At 39.7% G+C, this 19,215-nt stretch overlaps 2 protein-coding genes across 2 annotated transcripts; both read left to right on the forward strand.

Annotated features, from left to right (window-relative positions):
• The first annotated feature begins 1,930 nt into the window (after positions 1 to 1,930).
• Positions 1,931 to 3,537, forward strand: LOC134818713 (uncharacterized). Its single transcript, XM_063828355.1, has 2 exons — positions 1,931 to 2,059; positions 2,288 to 3,537. The coding sequence occupies exon 2, from the start codon at positions 2,308 to 2,310 to the stop codon at positions 3,535 to 3,537; it is 1,230 nt and encodes a 409-aa protein (XP_063684425.1). The 5' UTR covers positions 1,931 to 2,059; positions 2,288 to 2,307.
• Positions 3,538 to 16,611: 13,074 nt separating this feature from the next.
• LOC134817955 (arylsulfatase B-like) lies at positions 16,612 to 18,448 on the forward strand. The gene has a single exon (XM_063827340.1). It carries the CDS (start codon positions 16,646 to 16,648, stop codon positions 18,257 to 18,259), a length of 1,614 nt encoding a protein of 537 aa, XP_063683410.1. The 5' UTR covers positions 16,612 to 16,645; the 3' UTR covers positions 18,260 to 18,448.
• The last annotated feature ends 767 nt before the right edge of the window (positions 18,449 to 19,215 follow it).

The following is a 19,215-nucleotide window of genomic DNA, read 5'->3' on the forward strand; positions in this document are numbered from 1 at the left end:
GCGACAAAAAATTTGAGCGGGCCTCTCGCCCAAATTTTTTGCAGACCAAATTTATAGCATAAATCTTTTCCGTCTGCTAAATTTTTTGCTAACCAAACTTTTGGCATTTGGCCCTGAAATTGTAGGTTTACAACCTACCAGGACGCGCGCCGAGTATATGGAACAGATATTTTACGAGTATCACCCGTTAACCCTGAAATCTATAGAAAGATGGCTTTTTTTCATATCCAAGTGAAATAATATTTAAAATTTTAGTTTTCTAATCTGTCATTCATGGCTTGACCAATTAAAAAGGATTGAAAGCAAAATGACTGGAATAATAAGGAATAATAATGAACTAAGGCAAATATTTAACTGAAATTTTAGTGGAAAATCGTTCATTTTTCGAAGAATTTGTGCCCAAATTTTCGGTCGCCCAAATGAGTTCAAATTTTCTGCCCAAATTTTTCGGGCTCAAATAAATTGTGCTCAATATAATGGCGCACAAATTTTTGGGAACTAAGGTATGTAAAGTATATTATTTGGATACTTTATTTTTATCATACCTATTCTTGGCTGTTTTGAGCTCTGGTCTGAAAGGGTAACATATGCTCAGTCTCGGATTTTATAGGGAGACCTCTGATTCCTTCGAGTGTAATAGATGAGCATTAATTTGCTGCATCCACGAGCTTTGAGTGATCTCTTACAGCTCTGACTGTTCTCTGCAAGAGCAATCCACTAGCGACCAATTGTGCTGGTCTATCTTAAGAGTCGAGATCAGTTGTCATTTTATGTAAATTTTGTAGATATTTTACTGTACTATTTTATATTGTATACAATTTGACGGACAAAATGATCCCAGGGGGGGGGGGGCTCCCAACCCACCGCTTCGGCGGGTAGTTGATGCACCGATCACAAGCAAGAGCCACTTTGGTCTACTTGCTGTGAGGTGTCTCAGCTACATGGGTTGGGGGCCGTCCCCCCTTTTTTTTCTTTTTTTTTGTCTTTGAACCAAAGTATTTATCTCTTTCGTTTTCAGACTGACGGCTACCTTTATTAGGCACATCATCCGAATGCTATCCTTTTGTTGTGCCCCCTAGACATAAAATGAACTCTGAAATAATGTATATTAAGATTTAAATAGGTAGGCTTATGCTGAAGAGTGAACAGAGAGTATCATTCATGTTTATCACAGAATTATTATGATTTACTAGTGTGACTAACCCGTGCCTACGGCCAGGACTTCACTTTCGCAGTTGAAATGCAAAAGTATAAACCCGCATATTATATTCGAAAACACGCATTACATTGTCGTAATTTGGTGCAAAAGTATGAACTCTCTCAGTCCAAACAGACTGCAATTTTATTCCGAGTGCCCCCTAATAAGCTTATAGTATTACATAACAGGGAATCTTGGGGAATCTTGCGGCTGATCCACTACCAAATAACCCAATTATGATTTATGTACCAACGCTGCAGTAATAGGGGAGAGAGCAAGGAGAAGCGGGAGAAAAAGTGAGCCATTTTATGTCACATTTGTGGTACAAAACCATCAATTAAACCACTTACCACCAGCTAATTTAAGAAAACTTAAGCTGTTGGGCTTCATCAGAGTTGTGCTGGAAATATACCGAAAAAAACTAGTCCCATAACTCAGATTAACTGTTTTCTTGATTGAGTTGTTCGTAAATTACAAACACACACACACACACACACACACACACATAGATTTATTGAGATTATATATATAGATTACTGGTGGGCTGTGGGTGATGATGTCATTTTTGGCACACAGCAGTACTTTAAAAATCGAAATGTTGCAAAATCGAAACACCTCGCTACTTGAAGTCCAATCATTATTCTTTAAGCTAATATAATTGTTTACTCTTCATTCATTTCAATAAAATGCTTATAATTTTGTAGGCATTGATCATGGTCAGAGAATGTTACATGTTCAAGAAGGATGGGAGGTGTAGGTTTGGAGACAGCTGCCGTTACAAGCATATAAAGAGGAACAAGATAACTACCAAAAATGATAACACATCCTCCAGAATATGTCCTCTCTTCACATCAAAGGAAGGTAAGATTTCTTACACATTTATTTTAGAACAAGATGATCGCAAGTAAGTAAGAAAGTGCAGCAACTTGTTACATACATTGTATAATGATAGTCAGTATCTTTTTCTCACATCCAGAATGTTTTAAATTTCCTCGCAGTTCAATGTTCCCCGCCCCGCCCTGCTGTCTTTCTGGATGATCTTTTAAGCAATATTTTGTATCCTGAATACATTGAATTTCACAATTTCAGGATGCAAAGGTGGGTGCAAAATGGCCCATGCTTTTAAGGAAGACACTGAGTTGCTTGAAATGTTCGACAATGGGATTGGCATTATCAATATACAGATGAAAGAAATTGACAAGCTAAAACTTCAAATGGAAATGATGCTGAAGCTTGGGGAGAAAGACATGTATGATCTACCAACACCAACACCCTCTGACACATCTACCATTTCTTCTTCCCAATATGTTAGTTTTACACAAAAAACGGGAAATCCACCATCACTAACATTTAGTTCATTTCTTGGACAATCTGATAACTCAAGATATAAACATGAAACAAGGGCTACACCAGATGATATCTCTGAAGAATCTACCATGTCATCTAGGCTGCAAACTTTGCCAAGGTCTGAGACAAATGTTGCCAATGTTTACAATGAACTGCGTGGAGATGAATACGTTCGTGAGATACAACAGATAGAGAGATTGTATAGAGGCAAATGTCAGGTACTGAAAAATGATTATGGTGCCATGCTGCAGATAGTTATGAAACCAACAGACCCAGACTGGAATCTTACCATACTTGAAATAAATCTTGATGTTTTTGTTCCACTTGAATATCCCACTGCAAGTTGTAGCATTGAGTTCTGTGATGAACGAATCAGTGAGTCAACAGCAGAGTCCATCAACACTGCGATAAAGGAAGAATTGGCAATGCGTGAGGGTTCACCATGCCTGCGTCCAATGTTGCGATGGATTGAACGAAACATTAAAGATATGCTGCAACCAGAATCTCAATTTCACACTCATTCCTCTCTAAAAGTTTACAAAAAAGGAGAGATAGAATGGAGTGACTCTGGCTCAGATGGCAGTATCGAAGAGGATGAAACTAGAGCCGATGTTTCTGCACCAGTGCCAGATCAAAGTGGAGAATTCCTTGACAAGGAAGTTGGAACTTCAATACGGCTTATAGACATCAACCTTCACGGCACAAGTCACGGTCTGGTCCCTCAACAAATCCTCTTTCTTGTACAGTGTCTAAGATGTAAAACACAGGTTGAACTTGTTGTTGCTCCCAACTCTAGTAAGAATGTAGCCTGTCCGCGGTGCTCTTGTGAATTGGTGTGCAAGCTTTACAAGAAATTGTGTCTGCCTGGCACTGTGTCCATAGCTTGTGTTGATCTGATCGGGTGTAGTGTTGCTGATGTTATTCTTTCCAGAAGTCAGATTTTGAGTATCTGTACAGAGTGCTCCTCCTCAACTTCTCTCGGGTTGCCATAAATTTTTAGCATATTTTAAAGAACAAACAAATTATTAAAATTCACTAAAATAAATAACAATAATCCAAAATATGATAATATAATGCACATAATCTGGAACATCATGATCTTGCCAAGCTCAATTTAATCTGGTGACAACTTTGACACATGCTCACACACAATTATAGTGGTCAAACGTAAACAACTATTCATCATGCATCTGTTTAGTTCACACTCATCTTGAACGTGAAATTAAATAGATATGTAATTTTTAAAGAATTAACTAACTATACAACTTTAATATCCCAAGATACATCCATCCTATCACAACAAGTCATTGATAATCTGATTAATCTAATAGATCTATTGTTTAAAGGAAACTTAAATTAGGGGAAATGTTAAACTGATGGGACAAAACAGTTTATATGCCAACTATTTTTGCTAAATTCTCCATTCACTACTATGTATCTTCATCTGTACCTCTTTTCCGGGTATCTTTGCCTGGATTATCATGTCCAGGGTAAAACATATTTTACCGAGTTAAAGGAAACTTAATAGTAAGTAATTATTTATAGTTAAACTGATTGGAGAAAAACAGGTTATAAGCTTAAAGACAGGGGCTTTTGCTATTTTGTCCATTCCTCTCCATAATATCCATTCACTACTATGTGATCTGCTTCGTGGATCTTTTCATTCACAACTATTGATCTCTTCGAGATCTTTTCTTATCGTCCAGGTATAACATATTTTGCCGATGTACTCCGTAATTTTTTTTTCGCGGATGTCAATAAGGATGACTCCTCATAACGTCAAAATAATCTTCGTAACCCCCTCTCATTTTGTAGACTCTTGTAAAGCACTTAATACAACCAACCGTTAGAATTTGTGCAATACTTTGGAGGAAGATCGCGTGAAAATCGTCTTCATTGCCCATCACCTATTCACTAATAAATCCATACCCGTAATCTTCTTTATATACAGGATAGTGCGTTGCTTGATGTTTCCTTATTTTTAGAGAAAGCATCGAGTAAAACATGTTTTGTTAGGATCGACCTTCTGTTCTTTACTTTGCCAATACTTAACAGCACTCATAATCTTTTCTCCGTGAGGGTCGGATGAAATTTTTTCCATTAACATTCAGCAAGCGCGTAAATCTCCTTTGAAAGAAAATGCTTCACTTCATTTTTTTTTTTTATTTTTATGTGCAACTTTCAATGAACCGAATAACTTTTAAACTGCTTCCCAAAGAAAGGGTGTTTCTTTATTTCATTTGTACAGGATCCATTGATAATCTTCGTTCAATGCAAAGACTTATCAGCATATCAGCCAAATTTCATCTACAATCGGTCTTTTTAGATGTATTTGGATAATAGACACTCCATTCCCATTTTAATGCACACTGTTCGAGTTTATCTTCACCAAATGGATGCATATTACCAAACCAGACTCGTTCTGATTCTTCTTTTCGCTCATCACATAGTGTATAATCATCCGAACGAAAGATATCAACATGTTTTTTGTGCCCTTTATTTTTTATCTTCTACAAGAGACAAATTGGTGATGTTTCCTTCAGCTCAGAATGGTCCCCTCTCCACATATATTTTGTATATGAAAACTGTTTTAAGATTTTACGACAACTCTTTAGTCTCCAGCCATCAGTTCCGATTAATTCACCTATGACAGTTTTGCTTGCACTCCCAGTACAATATAAGACTCAGTCCGAAATCCGAATAAAAGCATTATACATAATTTTTGTCCAATACCACGCCTTGATTACTTTTATTGAACTGAAGGAGATTCTAGCTTCATATCACCGGAATATACCACCCCATGTAAATAGTGTAAGTCCATCAAGAATTCCATTCAGCAAGTGCTTCTGCCTGATATTTCGCCCTTCTCCCGAAAGTAATTTTTTCTGGTTTTGCCAATTCAATGTATTCTGCTTATTCCCTTACACAGTTCAAGAGCCAAGAATATTAGGCCGATTCATCATTATCCAAAGATAGTACCGTATGACATTGTATTACATTCTCCCTTAGATTTAAGCCTCATTGATCATCCCTCTCCAAGCAAACATATAGTAATGCCTTTACAAGTTTTTCTTTAGGAATCATCTTTTATACCACCGATACTTTTCAAATCTGACTTCATACACTAAATCCCATTGCTACCACATCCAATAGCCACGGTAGCTGAATACTTAAGCTTACCAGATTTTCCACATCTATAAAATTGTCTTCTACGGATCAAATTAACATTTTTGCTGAATTACAGCTCTCTTCTCAGCTATAAGCCTTTACTGAAATAAGAAATTGACCATGAGAAATTTTAACCGTACAATAATATGGATGCGATAATTGAGAGGGTTCTGGAAAATATAACTGAAATTGGCACTGTCCGGCACTCTCGCGGCACTCTTTGAGAAAGGACACAATATTTTCAATGTGCACGCGCGAGTTCAAACAATCGCAAAACAACTGGAGATGTAAGATGAGACCCGGAGCTCATAAACGAGCATCACGGCCGGGGAAACATCCGTAATGATTTTCGGAAGCAGGAACAAGCCAGTTACAACCAAGCGCAGAAACGGGACCTCAAGCTCTGATATACAGTTCAAGTTTAAGACTTAGAACCGCCTGCATAGTGATGAGGTCACAAGAAACTTAAACTACCATCAGCAGCCGAGAAGGGAGTATGGAAGGAATTATGAAGACCCTGATGTTTTTGGTGAACAATGTATCATCAGAGACTGAGTCCCGATCTGGAAAGGTAGAAAGCCTGGTATACAGCTATCTGGAAAGTAATTCTAGAGAAGCGAAGAACCTCGAGTTCCCAGAAGGAAAAGGAGATACAAGGAGACAAAAGTTATTCGCTTGGCCCCCAAAGGAAATAAAAGAAAAGGGGGCTAAAGAGAAACAAGAATATGCTAGTGATAAGCAATGATCTTAATATGTTGGAACAAGCTAGAGACTGAGTACCTGAACCTCGTGCGCTTACATAACAATAAAGAATCCTTCTAATGAGCTCAGGAAAAGAAGAAAAAGGAGAGCAAAGGAACATCACAGTTTAAAACAAAACCCATTTCAATTTGTAAGAAACTCTTGACGGGGATAAGAGAACAACCCCCTAATTCACCAAGGAAGGTGGCCCTGACAGAATCATTTAAGAATGATACTGTGATAAGGATAAGTGCTCCTATATGGTAAAGCTTAAAGGACTGCCCGATTGCCCTACCAAAGACTGCATTTGAGATAGAAGAGGGACTGGATGAGTTTCAAACGAATCTGAAAGCCGAAGAAAAAATCATCACTTCCGAATGAGTCCCATATCTGGTAATAAGAGATGTCCCAGAATGGCAAGCATATTCAAATTTGCTGATTCTCTATGAAAGCCAAGAGTCCCGCTGCAATGGCGAGTAGTAAGCCATCCTGATAGCAAACGAGATTTAGATGACCCTAGTAAGTTTTCAAAACATCACAACAACAAACATGAGTGGAAATTTCAGCTGGGAATACTAGCGGACAGAATCTAGAGTAATGGTCATTAATAGCCACATAGACACGTCTATCAGAAATTCCTGCGTAAGACACCGTTAGCTCGAGCATAACCAGGCTCTGATTTGAAGAGTTTGAAGGATGCCAAATTCTAATAGACACAGATCTTTGCAGTTTGGTGGACCTATAACGCCTACGCCGTTCCCCACAACTTGAATAATATATGCTCTAAGACATTATAAGTTCCCAAACCTTGCTCATAAATATATGTTTAATACTATGATGACTGATTGTTGAAGTGTGACAAAACTGGAAAACAAAACTGGGTTTCTTTTAATGTTAGTCTTTTCCAGGCGGACCCCTCTATCGTTGTACGTTCTTATAGTTTCAACCTACTATTGATCTCCTGAAAAACAAACGAACTTGGGTTACAAGCCGTCTTTATTTCTAGACACGTCAAGTCGTGCTTTTGCGCCGACCAAACACTGATGTCTCCCAGGCGGAAAAGAGAAGAAGCTAATAATTGTGAAGAAAAGATTCTTACTTGGTAAAGTAAATGAAAGCCAAGCCGAGTAAATGCGTATACCCTGGGATGAAGGATATAGAGAAGTATGTGTCCTATGCCCCTGAAATTTTCCATAATGGAGGCTCAAATCCAGTTTTATTGGAAATTACACCGATGAAGTTTTCTTGCCATTGGATATATGGGATCGGGCTCCAAGATAACCATCAGCTATAGAAACAAACTGATTACACTTTTCAGGCAGGAGAGCTGCGTATCGCTGCCGGAAGCTCTCTGAGTGATAAATGCGGATTTACAACAACCTGCTAACCACAAGCCTCCTGGGACCTATGATATACAATCCCCGGTTATTGTCAAAGATCTTGAGCAATATGTACGAAGTATCTGAAAAATGGAAGGTGTAACAAATACAATACTGTCAGTGTGCTTTACAGAAATAAGGATTGCTTTGGATGATCTTAAAATGAGCCTACGTTGGAGCTTACTACCAAGGTCCAGAGGAGCCGAGTGGTTAGCGCGAGAGAGTGTGAAGAGCTTCGTACATTTAAGAGCTACAGCAAGATGTTCCTAAAGTTAAGAGTCCCTACCGACACAGGCCAATAACCAAGAAGGAGCATCCGGTGGGTTACACTAAAGACGGAGTGCCTAAGAAAGAGATCTCTACTTCAAGAGTAGTAGTGGTAAACAGTGCAAGGCAGATGGGCTTGGGATCCAAGAGATGTATCCAGTGAAAAGAAAAAACTGAAAGAACAGTATCCCACATCTCAGAGCAATACCTGATGACACTGTAGACAGAGGAGTTCAATACAATTCTTAACATGGGAAAACACCAAGCAGCTAGACCTAGGTTGGGAACAAACCCCCACCTTAATTACAACTACAAATGAGCCTGCTCTTCTTAAGTTCCACCTCAATGCAACCCAAGACGTTGCCAAAATACTCCAGCAAACATGAGCCTGTGGAACTATGCGACACAGGACACTGTCCACGTTGCGGATGGAGACACTGCAACATTAATCACATTTTGGTAGCTTGCAACTTCTCGCTAACTACAAACGATACAATTGGAGGCATGACACGGCTGCGGGTCATGCCGAAAATCCCTACTGGATCAAATCGAGAATTCAACAACAACGATTTTAAAACTTGAAGTTCAGACTGGACAGGCTCAAGTCATCTTACCAGCTGTTACCAAAAACCGAAGACGAAAATAAAAGAGAGAGCCTTTTGAGAAAGACTCAAGATTGCATATTATCTGGGGACGAAGATGACCCTCCCACACAGTTTCCCCCCAGCACATCTAACGAACTGCAGAACGTACCCGATATGTGTCGTCTGGTCTGAATAAAGGAAAGTGGTCATATTAGTAAGAGTTGACAGTTGTGACGAGAGTAACTTTAGTGACCAATAGAACGTAAACAAGCACGTTACTTCAAAGCTTATTCCTGGGCTGCATGCAGTGGGTGGAAAGCTCAGCTTATTACGGTAAGTTGGTGTAAGGCTTCTGGCATCATACCTTACCAGCCCTACTAAACTACTTGGTGTTAACAAAGAGAGTAAAGAAAGCAGTGTTCCAAGAGGCGGCTTTGTAGCTCCGATTTCCAAGCAATCTGTTAGCAAGAGAAAACAAGAAGTGGGAGTCCTGCTACAACATCGCATCAAGACCCACTATTCTACCATCAACTGAGTGAGCTGATGTTGGGCCTTAAAACATTTTAAAGCACACCGAATCTCAAGTACCAGATCAGTGATGAACTAACAGATCATAGATGAGTTTGCTATCGAAAGATATAGAACTCAGGTATCCAACATCGAACCTTGATTATATGTGGAAGTATTTCTCACAATGGAAATGGCCATGGCGCCTTGCAGAGGCTAGTTTTTCACTGTTACTGCGGGAAAGACCAGCTGACTTCTGACAAAAAGTGTTAGTGACTCTTGGAATACCAGTGACGCCTGGAAGACTGGTGACATCTTGGAAAGACTGATGACCCCTTCGAAAGTGCAGAGTTAAGCAAATAGGCTTATAGAGGCCCCCGCTTTACAGAAAGCAATCACTACAAACAATATACAAAAAATGCCTTCAAACCTTCCGATCAGGTGGGGACAATCAAAGGTCAACCCGAATTAACTGATGATGACCTTTGAGAAAAGGACGACAAATTTGTCAATGTGCAAGCGCGATTTTCAAACAATCGGCAAAAACATCTGGGAAGACGTAAGATGAGACCGGCGAGCACATAACACCTCAGGCGAGTGGGAGATGACATCCGTAATAGATTTTGTCGAGCATGGACAACCAGGTTTACAACACACCTGACGGGACTGCAAGCCTGAATACAGTTCACTTTAAAAGACTAGAACCGCCTGCCATAGTGATGAGTCACAAGAAACTTAAACTACCAACCACTAAGCAGAGACGAGTATGGAAGGAATTGATGAAGACCTGATTGTTTTTGTTGAACAGTAGCAGCAGTGGACGTGGAGTCCCGACTGAAAAGGTAGAAAAGCTGGTATACACTATCTGGAAAGTAATTCGTGAAGAGTAAGCGAAGAAACCTCGTTCCCCAGAAGGAAAAGGAGAACAAAACAAAATTTTATTCGCTTGGCCAGAGAGAGGCTAAGAGAAAAAAGAAAGAAGCTAGGAGAAGCAATGATCAAATTGTTGCTCAAGCTAAGACTGAGTACCTAGACTCGTGCGCTACATAACAAAAGCCGCGTAAATGATCTCAGGAATAAGAAGAATAAGGAAGCAAATAGGAACAGTCACAGTTAAACAAAACCCATTTTCAATTTGGAAGGAAACTGCTGACGGATAAGAAAACAAACCCCCTAATTTCCTCCAAGAAGTGCTGACAGATTCTTTAAGAATGAGTACGTGATAAGGAGTGAAGTGCCTATATGTAAGCTTAAAGGACTGCCCGATGCCCGTAACCAAAGACTGCATTTGAGATGGAGAGAAATGGACTGGATGATTTCAAACGAACTGAAAAGCCTTAGAACAAACATCACCTGTTCCGAATAGGAGTCCAATCTGGTAGATAAGAGAAGTCCAAATGCGAAGCAGTATTCAAATTGCTGATTCTCTAAGGAAAGCAAGAGAGTCCCGCTGCAATGGCGATTAGTGAAGCATTTTGATAGCAAAAACCTGAGATTAGATGATCCCTAGAAAGTTCAAGAACATCCACTAAAAACAAACACAGAGTGGAAGTTGCAGATGGATTACTAGCGTACAGAATGCTAGAGTATATGTCAGTAATAGCTAACATAGACACGTCTATCCAGAAAGGATCCCAGCGTAAGAACACCAGGTTCCTCGAGCATACTCCCAGCTCTGATGAAGAGTTGCAGGATTCCAAATCTAATAACGACAGATCTTTGCAGTTTGGGTGGACAAATAACGCCTACGCCGGGTTCCCAACAACTTGATAATATATGCTCTAAGACATAATAAGTTCCCAAACGGCACATAATATATGTTTTAAGTACTATTGATGAGCCTGATGTGAGAGTGTGACAAAGACAGAAAACAACTGGTTCTTTTAAAGTTAGGTCTTTTTTTCAGGCGCACCCTCTATCGTTTACTGTTTCTAATGTTATAAACCTTACTAGGCTCACCTAAAAATCAAGCGACTTGGGTTACAAGCCGTCTTTTAGTTCTATCAGCACTCAAGTCTGCTATGCTGACGACCTAACTCTGATGTCTCCCAGGCTGAAAAGATGAAGAATCTAATAGAGATTTAAGGAAAGATTCTACTGGTCAAGAAAATAAAGCCCAGCCAGTAAATGCGTATCCCTGGGGATGAAGTGTATAGATGGAAGTATTGTCCAATACCCTGAAATATCCATAGATGGAGCTCAAATCCATATATTGAAATACACCGAGAGTTTCTTGGGCATTGGATAATTGGATCGCCTCAAAGATACCAAGAATCTGATAGAAACAAACTGATTACAACTGTTTCAGGCATGGACGATCAGCCTTAATGGAGTGATAAATGCTGGATTTACAACAACCTGCTAACCACACACTCCTGGACCTATGATCTACAATCCTCGGTTAGTTTTTTCAAAGATCTTGAAGCAATATGTACGAAGATCTTAAGAAAAGGCTAGTGTAACAAAGACAATTACTGTCAGTGTCTTTACAGAAATAAGGATTGCATTGATTGAATCTTAAAAGACTAATGGACTTATACAATTTCCTTTCAGGTGTCCAAAGTACTCTCTAAAGAACAGCAAGTATCCTAAAGATAAGAGGTTCTACAGACACAGGCCAAGAAAACAAGAAGGGAGCAGCCCGGTGGGTTATCTCAAAAGATCTGAGAGCGTAGAGAAAGAGTCTCTACTTCATAGAGTTAGTAGTTGTAACAGTTCAAGCAGATGGCTTGGATCCCAAGATGTATCCAGTGAAAAGGAAAAATTGAAAAACTGGTATCCCACACCAGAGCAGATCTCCGTTGACACTGGTAGACAAGGAGTTCAAGACAATTCCATAACATGGAAAACACCATCAGCAAGACCTAGGTGAACAACCTTATTTACAACTACAAATGAGCCCAGCTCTTCTTAAGTTCCACCTCAATGCAACCCATGACGTTGCAAATACTCCAAGCAAACATGAGCCTGTGAACTATGCTGACACAGGACACTGTCCACGTTGCGGATGGAGACACTGCAACAATAAACCACAATTGTACTTTGCAACTTCTCGCTAAACAACAAACATACATTTGATGCATGACAACGTGCTGCGGTCATTGCGAAAATCCTACGATCAAATCGGAATTTCAACAACAAAGATTTAAACATGAAGTTCAGACTGGACAGGCTTCAAACATCTACCAGCTTGTTACCAAAAACCGAAGACGAAGATGAAAAGAGGAGCCCTTTTGAGAAAGACCAGAATTGGCAGATTATCTGGACAAGATGACCTCCCAGCACAGTTCCACAGCACATCACGGAACTCAGAACTCCATATTGTAGTCCTGGTCTGAAAAGGAAAGGTGTCAATAGTAAGTTGACAGTTGTGGACGAGAGTAACTTTTATGACCAGTAGAACGTAAACAAGCACGTTACAACAAGAGCTTATCCTGGGCGGCATGCAGTGTGAAAGCTCAGCTTTTTACGTAGAGATGGGTGTAAGCTTCTGGCATCATACCTTACCGGCCCTACTAAACACTTTTGGTGTAACAAAGAAGAGAAAAGAAGCAGTGTTCCAAGAGGCCGGCCTTGTTGCTCTCAGAGTTCCTATGCTATCTGTGTAGGCAAAGAAAACAAGAAGAGGAGACCCTGCTACAACATCGCACAAAGACCACTATTCTCCCAACAACTGAGTGAGCTGAGGTTTGGGCCCTAAAACGATGTTTGAAAGCCACACTAGAATCCTCAGTCCATGATCAGTGAGTGAAGCTAAGCAGATACATAGATGGAGTTGCTATCAAAAGTATAGAACTCAGGTATCCAACATCGTACCTTGATTATATTGTAGTATTTTCTCTTCTCAGCTATATCCTTTACTGAAATAATTGACCATGAGAAATTTTTAACCGTACAATAATATGAGCGAATATTTTGAGAGGTTCTGGAAAATATAAACTGAATGCACGTCGCGCACTCCTCGCGGCACTCACGTGGTCACTCTCGAAGGAACTGTTGTGGCACGATGGGCGGCACTCTGGCGACATAGTGCCAACTTTCAATCAGTCGTTCAAAAGCAGTAAGACTATCAATATCCTTACATTATTACTTTTCACAATAACCACCGGTGCATGAAAGCATAACCCCTTATTTACTTCTTGTACATGACAACATGGCGATTATTGGACCAAAATCGCGGTGCGGCGACAAGCCAAATTAAGAATAATGCGCCGGCAAAATCGCGGCGAAGATAATGTAGTGCAGAGCTAATTAGATGTCCTAATAACACACTGAAGTACAAAAAAACGAATCACTCTCGGACTACTGGAATATACTAATCTTACGGCTGGATATTTGATGCGGAAAGATAAGTCATTCTCTATACACTCTTTCGAAGTATGAAGTTAGTTTATTCATTGTGTTTAAATGGTAAATTTTATTATCAATATCAATGGCTATGTGGCGCAGTTCGTTAGCTACCTGCTTTGTGAAATGCCTCGCATTCACAGGTCCTCGGTTTCGATTCTCGTCCTGTGCCGCTAGCCATGGGTGGCGTCGTTGACGCTCTGCTAAGGGTTCCTTGAGACCTATGCAGCCCCCCGTCTACTCATCCGAAAGCTCGAGAAATCGTGTGTGAGGGTTAAATGAGGAGCTGTACAGATCCAAACAGCAAGCTTCGCGAAGAAAGTGTGGTATAAAACCTTAACCGTCGCTGGCCTTAGTAGTTTAGTAACTTGAACCTCGGTATCCTTAAGTGCCAGTTACAGCGTAACTATGTATCCATGGTTGATCCGAAGTAAAGCATAAGGGTGGTCATTCAGTCGATGCCCTGCTGCAGCGCAGCTAATACAGCAAATTAGGAAATTAAAAAAAATACCGTTCTAGAATGCCTGCGGAGGCATTATTACTCCTTTATAATGCATTATGCACGTGTTAGAAAATTTAATAAAAGATAAAAATAATAAAGCTAAAATGAACGAAGCGGTGAAAATCTTAGAGGGTGAGAGGTTCTTTAATAAGACCTAATGATTAAATTTAACCGGACTGCTAGCGAGGAATCGAGAGTGGGAATAAAATAAAAGCGAAATAAATTCTAAGATAACGAAAAAGTGGTACAGAAAGCTAATGTCCTAACACGGAGTCTAGGAAAAACCTGTGAACCAAATAAGCAGAATGAATATATATATATATAAATAGGATACGATTCACCCTGGTCGCTGATTCCTCTAGAGCCTTCCATAGAACATAACATTTTTATTCACTTACTTACTTAGATTTAGAGTACTAGTAGGTTTGACTGGGATCTAGTAGGTTTTAGCTGGGATAGCCTCGCTGGACAACAGTATTGGTAGCGGTGTATCCTTTAGTAGGGGGCGTGTCGGGGAATGATTTTAATAAGCACAAGATAGAGGTGGAATTAACTTATTTGGGAAAAAATTCCACAGCTGTGCTGTTTTTACTCTAAATGAGTTAATAGTGTTATAGATTGAATCGAGCTAGTTCCTAGCTCTCTCCTGATTCTTCTAGAACCTTCCACGAGGACCAAATATCTCTTGATATTTACGGGTTAAACCACTAGTCCGTAAAGAGGACAGTTAAAACCACTAGTTCGTAGAGAGGATAGTTAAACAACGGTTAACTACCTTGTTTTAATTATAAACTTAGACCTCTCCGAAACATGTAGGTTTAGCGTAAGGGTCAAGGTTCTGCGATCTTACTTTGTTCATTATTCCGATTCCAATTATTCTGATTTTACCATCATACTATCTTTCACTTGAACTTCGAGTATCTATCTATTCTCCACGCACCGGTGATAACAATAGTGTGTAGCCACAGAGCGTGGTAGATTTTCTGTTCACTTTGTTGTTAAACTATCAGCTCCTGCCTTCTGTCCGAGGCCAGGGTAGTTGATTAGTTTAACACAGGGTAACGAACTCATATATTTTTTCCATCGCCTAAAAAGGCAATAGATGGTTAGAAGTGGTAGGATTTGAGAATGGGTATAGTGGGTATAGGTTTTTCGTCGTGTCACAAAGCAAAACATGCATTAACCTCCGCAAACACGTGCTCCTTTACAAATTATGATTTGATGGTCGCGCGCGCATTTTACAATGCTTTTATGTCAAGGTGTACTCTATACCAAGAATCGAGCTAATAAATCGTGTACGCCGCGCATGTATATCTCTCTTCGCTATTATACATTTTGATTAGGAGTCGTTTTTGGCGACATCTGTCCAACTTTCGGATCACATTTGTAATTTCGGATCACGTTTGTATTTCACAAGCTCACGTGTAATCTTATTGTGACGTTGCTTCCACAGTCGACTAATATAATGCTAATTTGATCCATTGAGATCTGATCCATCGATACGTGATTGACTATTTGAGGACAGGATCATGCTAGCCGTACACTAACAAGCTGTAACAAGCTGCCAATCACATCACAGCCTACATTACACACAGTTTTATGTCAAATATTGTCCAATTTTTGACATAAAATGAAAATAAACTATGGTAGAGTTCAGCTCAGGTCATATCTCAGTTCAGATCATGTCTCTAATTTGAAAATGGAAATGTGTCGTATTGCAATTAGATCACAATTTCGGACAGATGTCTTTTTTTTTCTGGTAACATATTGAGTCGGACAAGAGTCGCTGTCGGACAGATGTCTTTTTAACTGCATCATGCATATCACCGCACAGGCTGCGCTACGGTGTCCGGTCGTTTAACTTTCGATTCAAATAATTGACAACGGCAACCCCTCCATTTTGTTCTCTGTAACGCCCCAAAGAAATTTGGTAATTTAACCAATATGAAACGATCGTTAATTGTAATTAATTACGGTCGATGGAAATCTAGCGTCCGCTAACCGGCGCAATTCTTGTTACTGTAAACATTGGCCGCACCAAAGCACGAATTCCCACGTAGATCACTATAAATAGTTCGTCTCGCTATATATATATCGTCTTGCTTTGTATATTAATACAGTGTTTAATACTGTTTAAATAGTAAGATACCACTATTAGGATTTTTATGATTTATACAGTGTACACACTATGTTGAATTATTTCAATATTCTACCCAGAAAACCTTACCGGTTGCCGGGCTTGCTAGATGCGCTCTTTTCTCGATCTAACAGCATGCTTGTCTCCGCTGCTTGTATGTGTAATTGTCTTTGACTTTGCTTTTCGTGACCGCAACAATCTGCAGGCCATGTCAGGTGTATACTGGATGATATTGGTAGCAGTTTTGTTCGCAACCCTCCTAGAACATATCGATTTTAAGCAACCCAATATAGTGTAGATGTCAAATCAAGCCATCTTCAACCTTTTGTGAGGTTCTGGAGGTGTTCATATTTAACTTTGTTTTAAAGTTCTAATATCGTTTAATTATTTTAACAAATTTCGTAACCCACTGATATAATTTACTCCTTAGTTCGTTGAATGGTTGGTTGATCATCACAAACTTCAGGCATGCCTGACGTACTCTTGGTGGTAGCACTTGTCTTCGTAACCCTCCTAGACCATGTCGATTGTAAACAACCCAATATAGTAATAATAGTAGCAGATGACCTGGGATACAACGATGTAGGATTCAGAGGATCTATTGCACTGACTCCAAATATTGATAGACTTGCTAACAAGAGTGTGATTCTGGAGAATCACATCGTAGCTGCTAGCTGCTCTCCTACTCGATCTGCTCTTATGACTGGTCGGTATCCAATCCGAACAGGATTCTGGAAGGGAAATATCAAACCAATGGAGGAGTTTGGATTGGGATTGGATGAGACCTTGCTCCCTGAGATGCTGAAAACAAACGGATACTCAACACACGGCGTAGGAAAATGGCATCTCGGTATGCATACTTGGGAACACACGCCTGCAAAGAGAGGTTTCGATACCTGGTTTGGTTTGTACAACTGTCAACAGGATTATTTCAAACATACATTCAAGGGCAAGACAGACTTTAGGGAAAACTATTACGATGAGAATAGTAATTTAGTTGACGACGTACGGAATGATCTAACGGGACAGTATAACACATATCTGTTCACTGACAAGTCAATTGAGCTCATCCAAAACCACAACCAAAGCAACCCCTTCTTTCTTTATTTAGCATACACTGCACCTCATGTTCCCCACCAAGCTTCTAAGGAAGATGTAGAAAGATTTGCCTCACACATTCCTAAAAATACTCGTCAAAGAGAAGAGAGACAAATATATACGACTCAGATATCTGTAATGGATGAAGGGATAGGAAAAGTAATTGACACTCTACGTCTGAAAGGAATGATGGACAACACTGTTTTGTTATTCACTTCAGACAATGGAGCACATAATTTCGGAAGCAACTATCCTCTGAGAGGAGGTAAGAGATCTTATCTGGAAGGAGGCGTCAGAGCAGTATCCTTTGTGCACAGCCCACTCCTTGAAAAGTCTGGTTACACCAACACCAACTTACACCATGTGACTGATTGGTATGCTACATTCCAGAAACTAGCGGGAGACAACCCAGAGGAGCACAGTAAACCACAGTTACCAATAGACGGAGTTGACATCTGGAGATCTATCAATAATAACGAATCTTGCCGCGATGAGATTCTTTATGAATTAAGGGATCCTTCTAAAAGGCTGGACTCGGAAGGCAGAAATGGACTTGACAATGCCAAAAAATATCCAATCAACCTCAAAACATTTGAAGCAAAATTCCGCAAAGTAGAACATAAATTGTCTTACGACGCGCAAGACTTTTTCGTTATTCGATGGAAGAATTGGAAGCTTCTTGTCGGCACAGGAATAATGCTCCAAGGATGGACTTCAGAAAGTGGACAGAGAGACGAATACGAACAATTCATAAGTTACGGAGGAAAAATGCATCCTTGGTGCATAGTGTCTGGAACATTCCTTTTCGATCTGTCCACAGATGTCAGAGAGGAACACAATGTAGCTGATAAATATCCTGATATGTTGAAGAAATTGCTGGATAAAAAACAAGGATATTTGAACAAGATGAAGACGGTCGAAGAACGGAATTTTTCAGATAAAGGTAAGGTTGATGGAGTTTGGAAACCCTGGGTAGAACTATAAAATGGTTGAATGTGAAGTTGTTAAACAATGATATTTTTGCAATATACCTTATCGGACCTTATTTGGACGGACATTACATGAACGGACATAATTGTGAACGGACATTAATATGAACGCTCGAAGGCATTCAAAACCATCAAAAATCCGAATTTTTTTCAATTTTTGACGTTTTTTTAATTTCAGCAAATGATTTTTTAATCCATTTTTTATACAGTAAGTAAGAATAGCGTCATTAAGCAGTAAAAATGTTAAAATATGTGTACATGATCAGTGTCTAATATCACATATCATCTTCATTAAATGGGTTTTCGTGCAAGAAATAGTCCATGCTTAAACAAGCATCAGTGATTTCTAGCTTTGTGGAAACCTTTTTTATCATACTACCCCGGTCCTGCATTTCAGTGTTAACTTTTACAAGCCATTCGGCGTGAAGTGGTTTTATGTTAGACAACTTTAGGTTAACCTTAACATCACGTGAAGCTTTCCTAGCACTGTTTCATTACCTCCCCTCAGTAATATGAACTATAAAAACGTCGGACAATGTCCTTGGCAACACGATTTACCGTAATATCTAGAGGCTGGAACAAGTTTGTCATGTTGGCGGGGACTAGCTCATGAACTATGTTGTTGAGTGCCATGATTTCGTTGACTTTTTCCGCCAAGTGACCCTTGAAAACATCATATTATACTAGTAGAGTTTTCTGTGCCTCCGGCAGACCAAGGAGAACCTTTCCGTCGTTAACTTACGGCACAATAAAGTTATCATTGTCATATTCTGGGTAAAAAGTTCGCGATGGAAAAATTTTTGAAAAAATTTCAACGGACTTTAACTTGGACGGACATTAATTGAACGGACTTTATTTGAACGGACATTAAGATGAACGCTAGGGCCTCCATGGCGTTCAAGTAATGTCCGTCCAAATAAGGTCCGATAAGGTAGTTAATGTTATTACACC

Source organism: Bolinopsis microptera, chromosome 7 (assembly GCF_026151205.1).
Source record: "Bolinopsis microptera isolate Bmic1 chromosome 7, MBARI_Bmic_1.0, whole genome shotgun sequence".
Classification (NCBI taxonomy): Eukaryota; Metazoa; Ctenophora; class Tentaculata; order Lobata; family Bolinopsidae; genus Bolinopsis; species Bolinopsis microptera.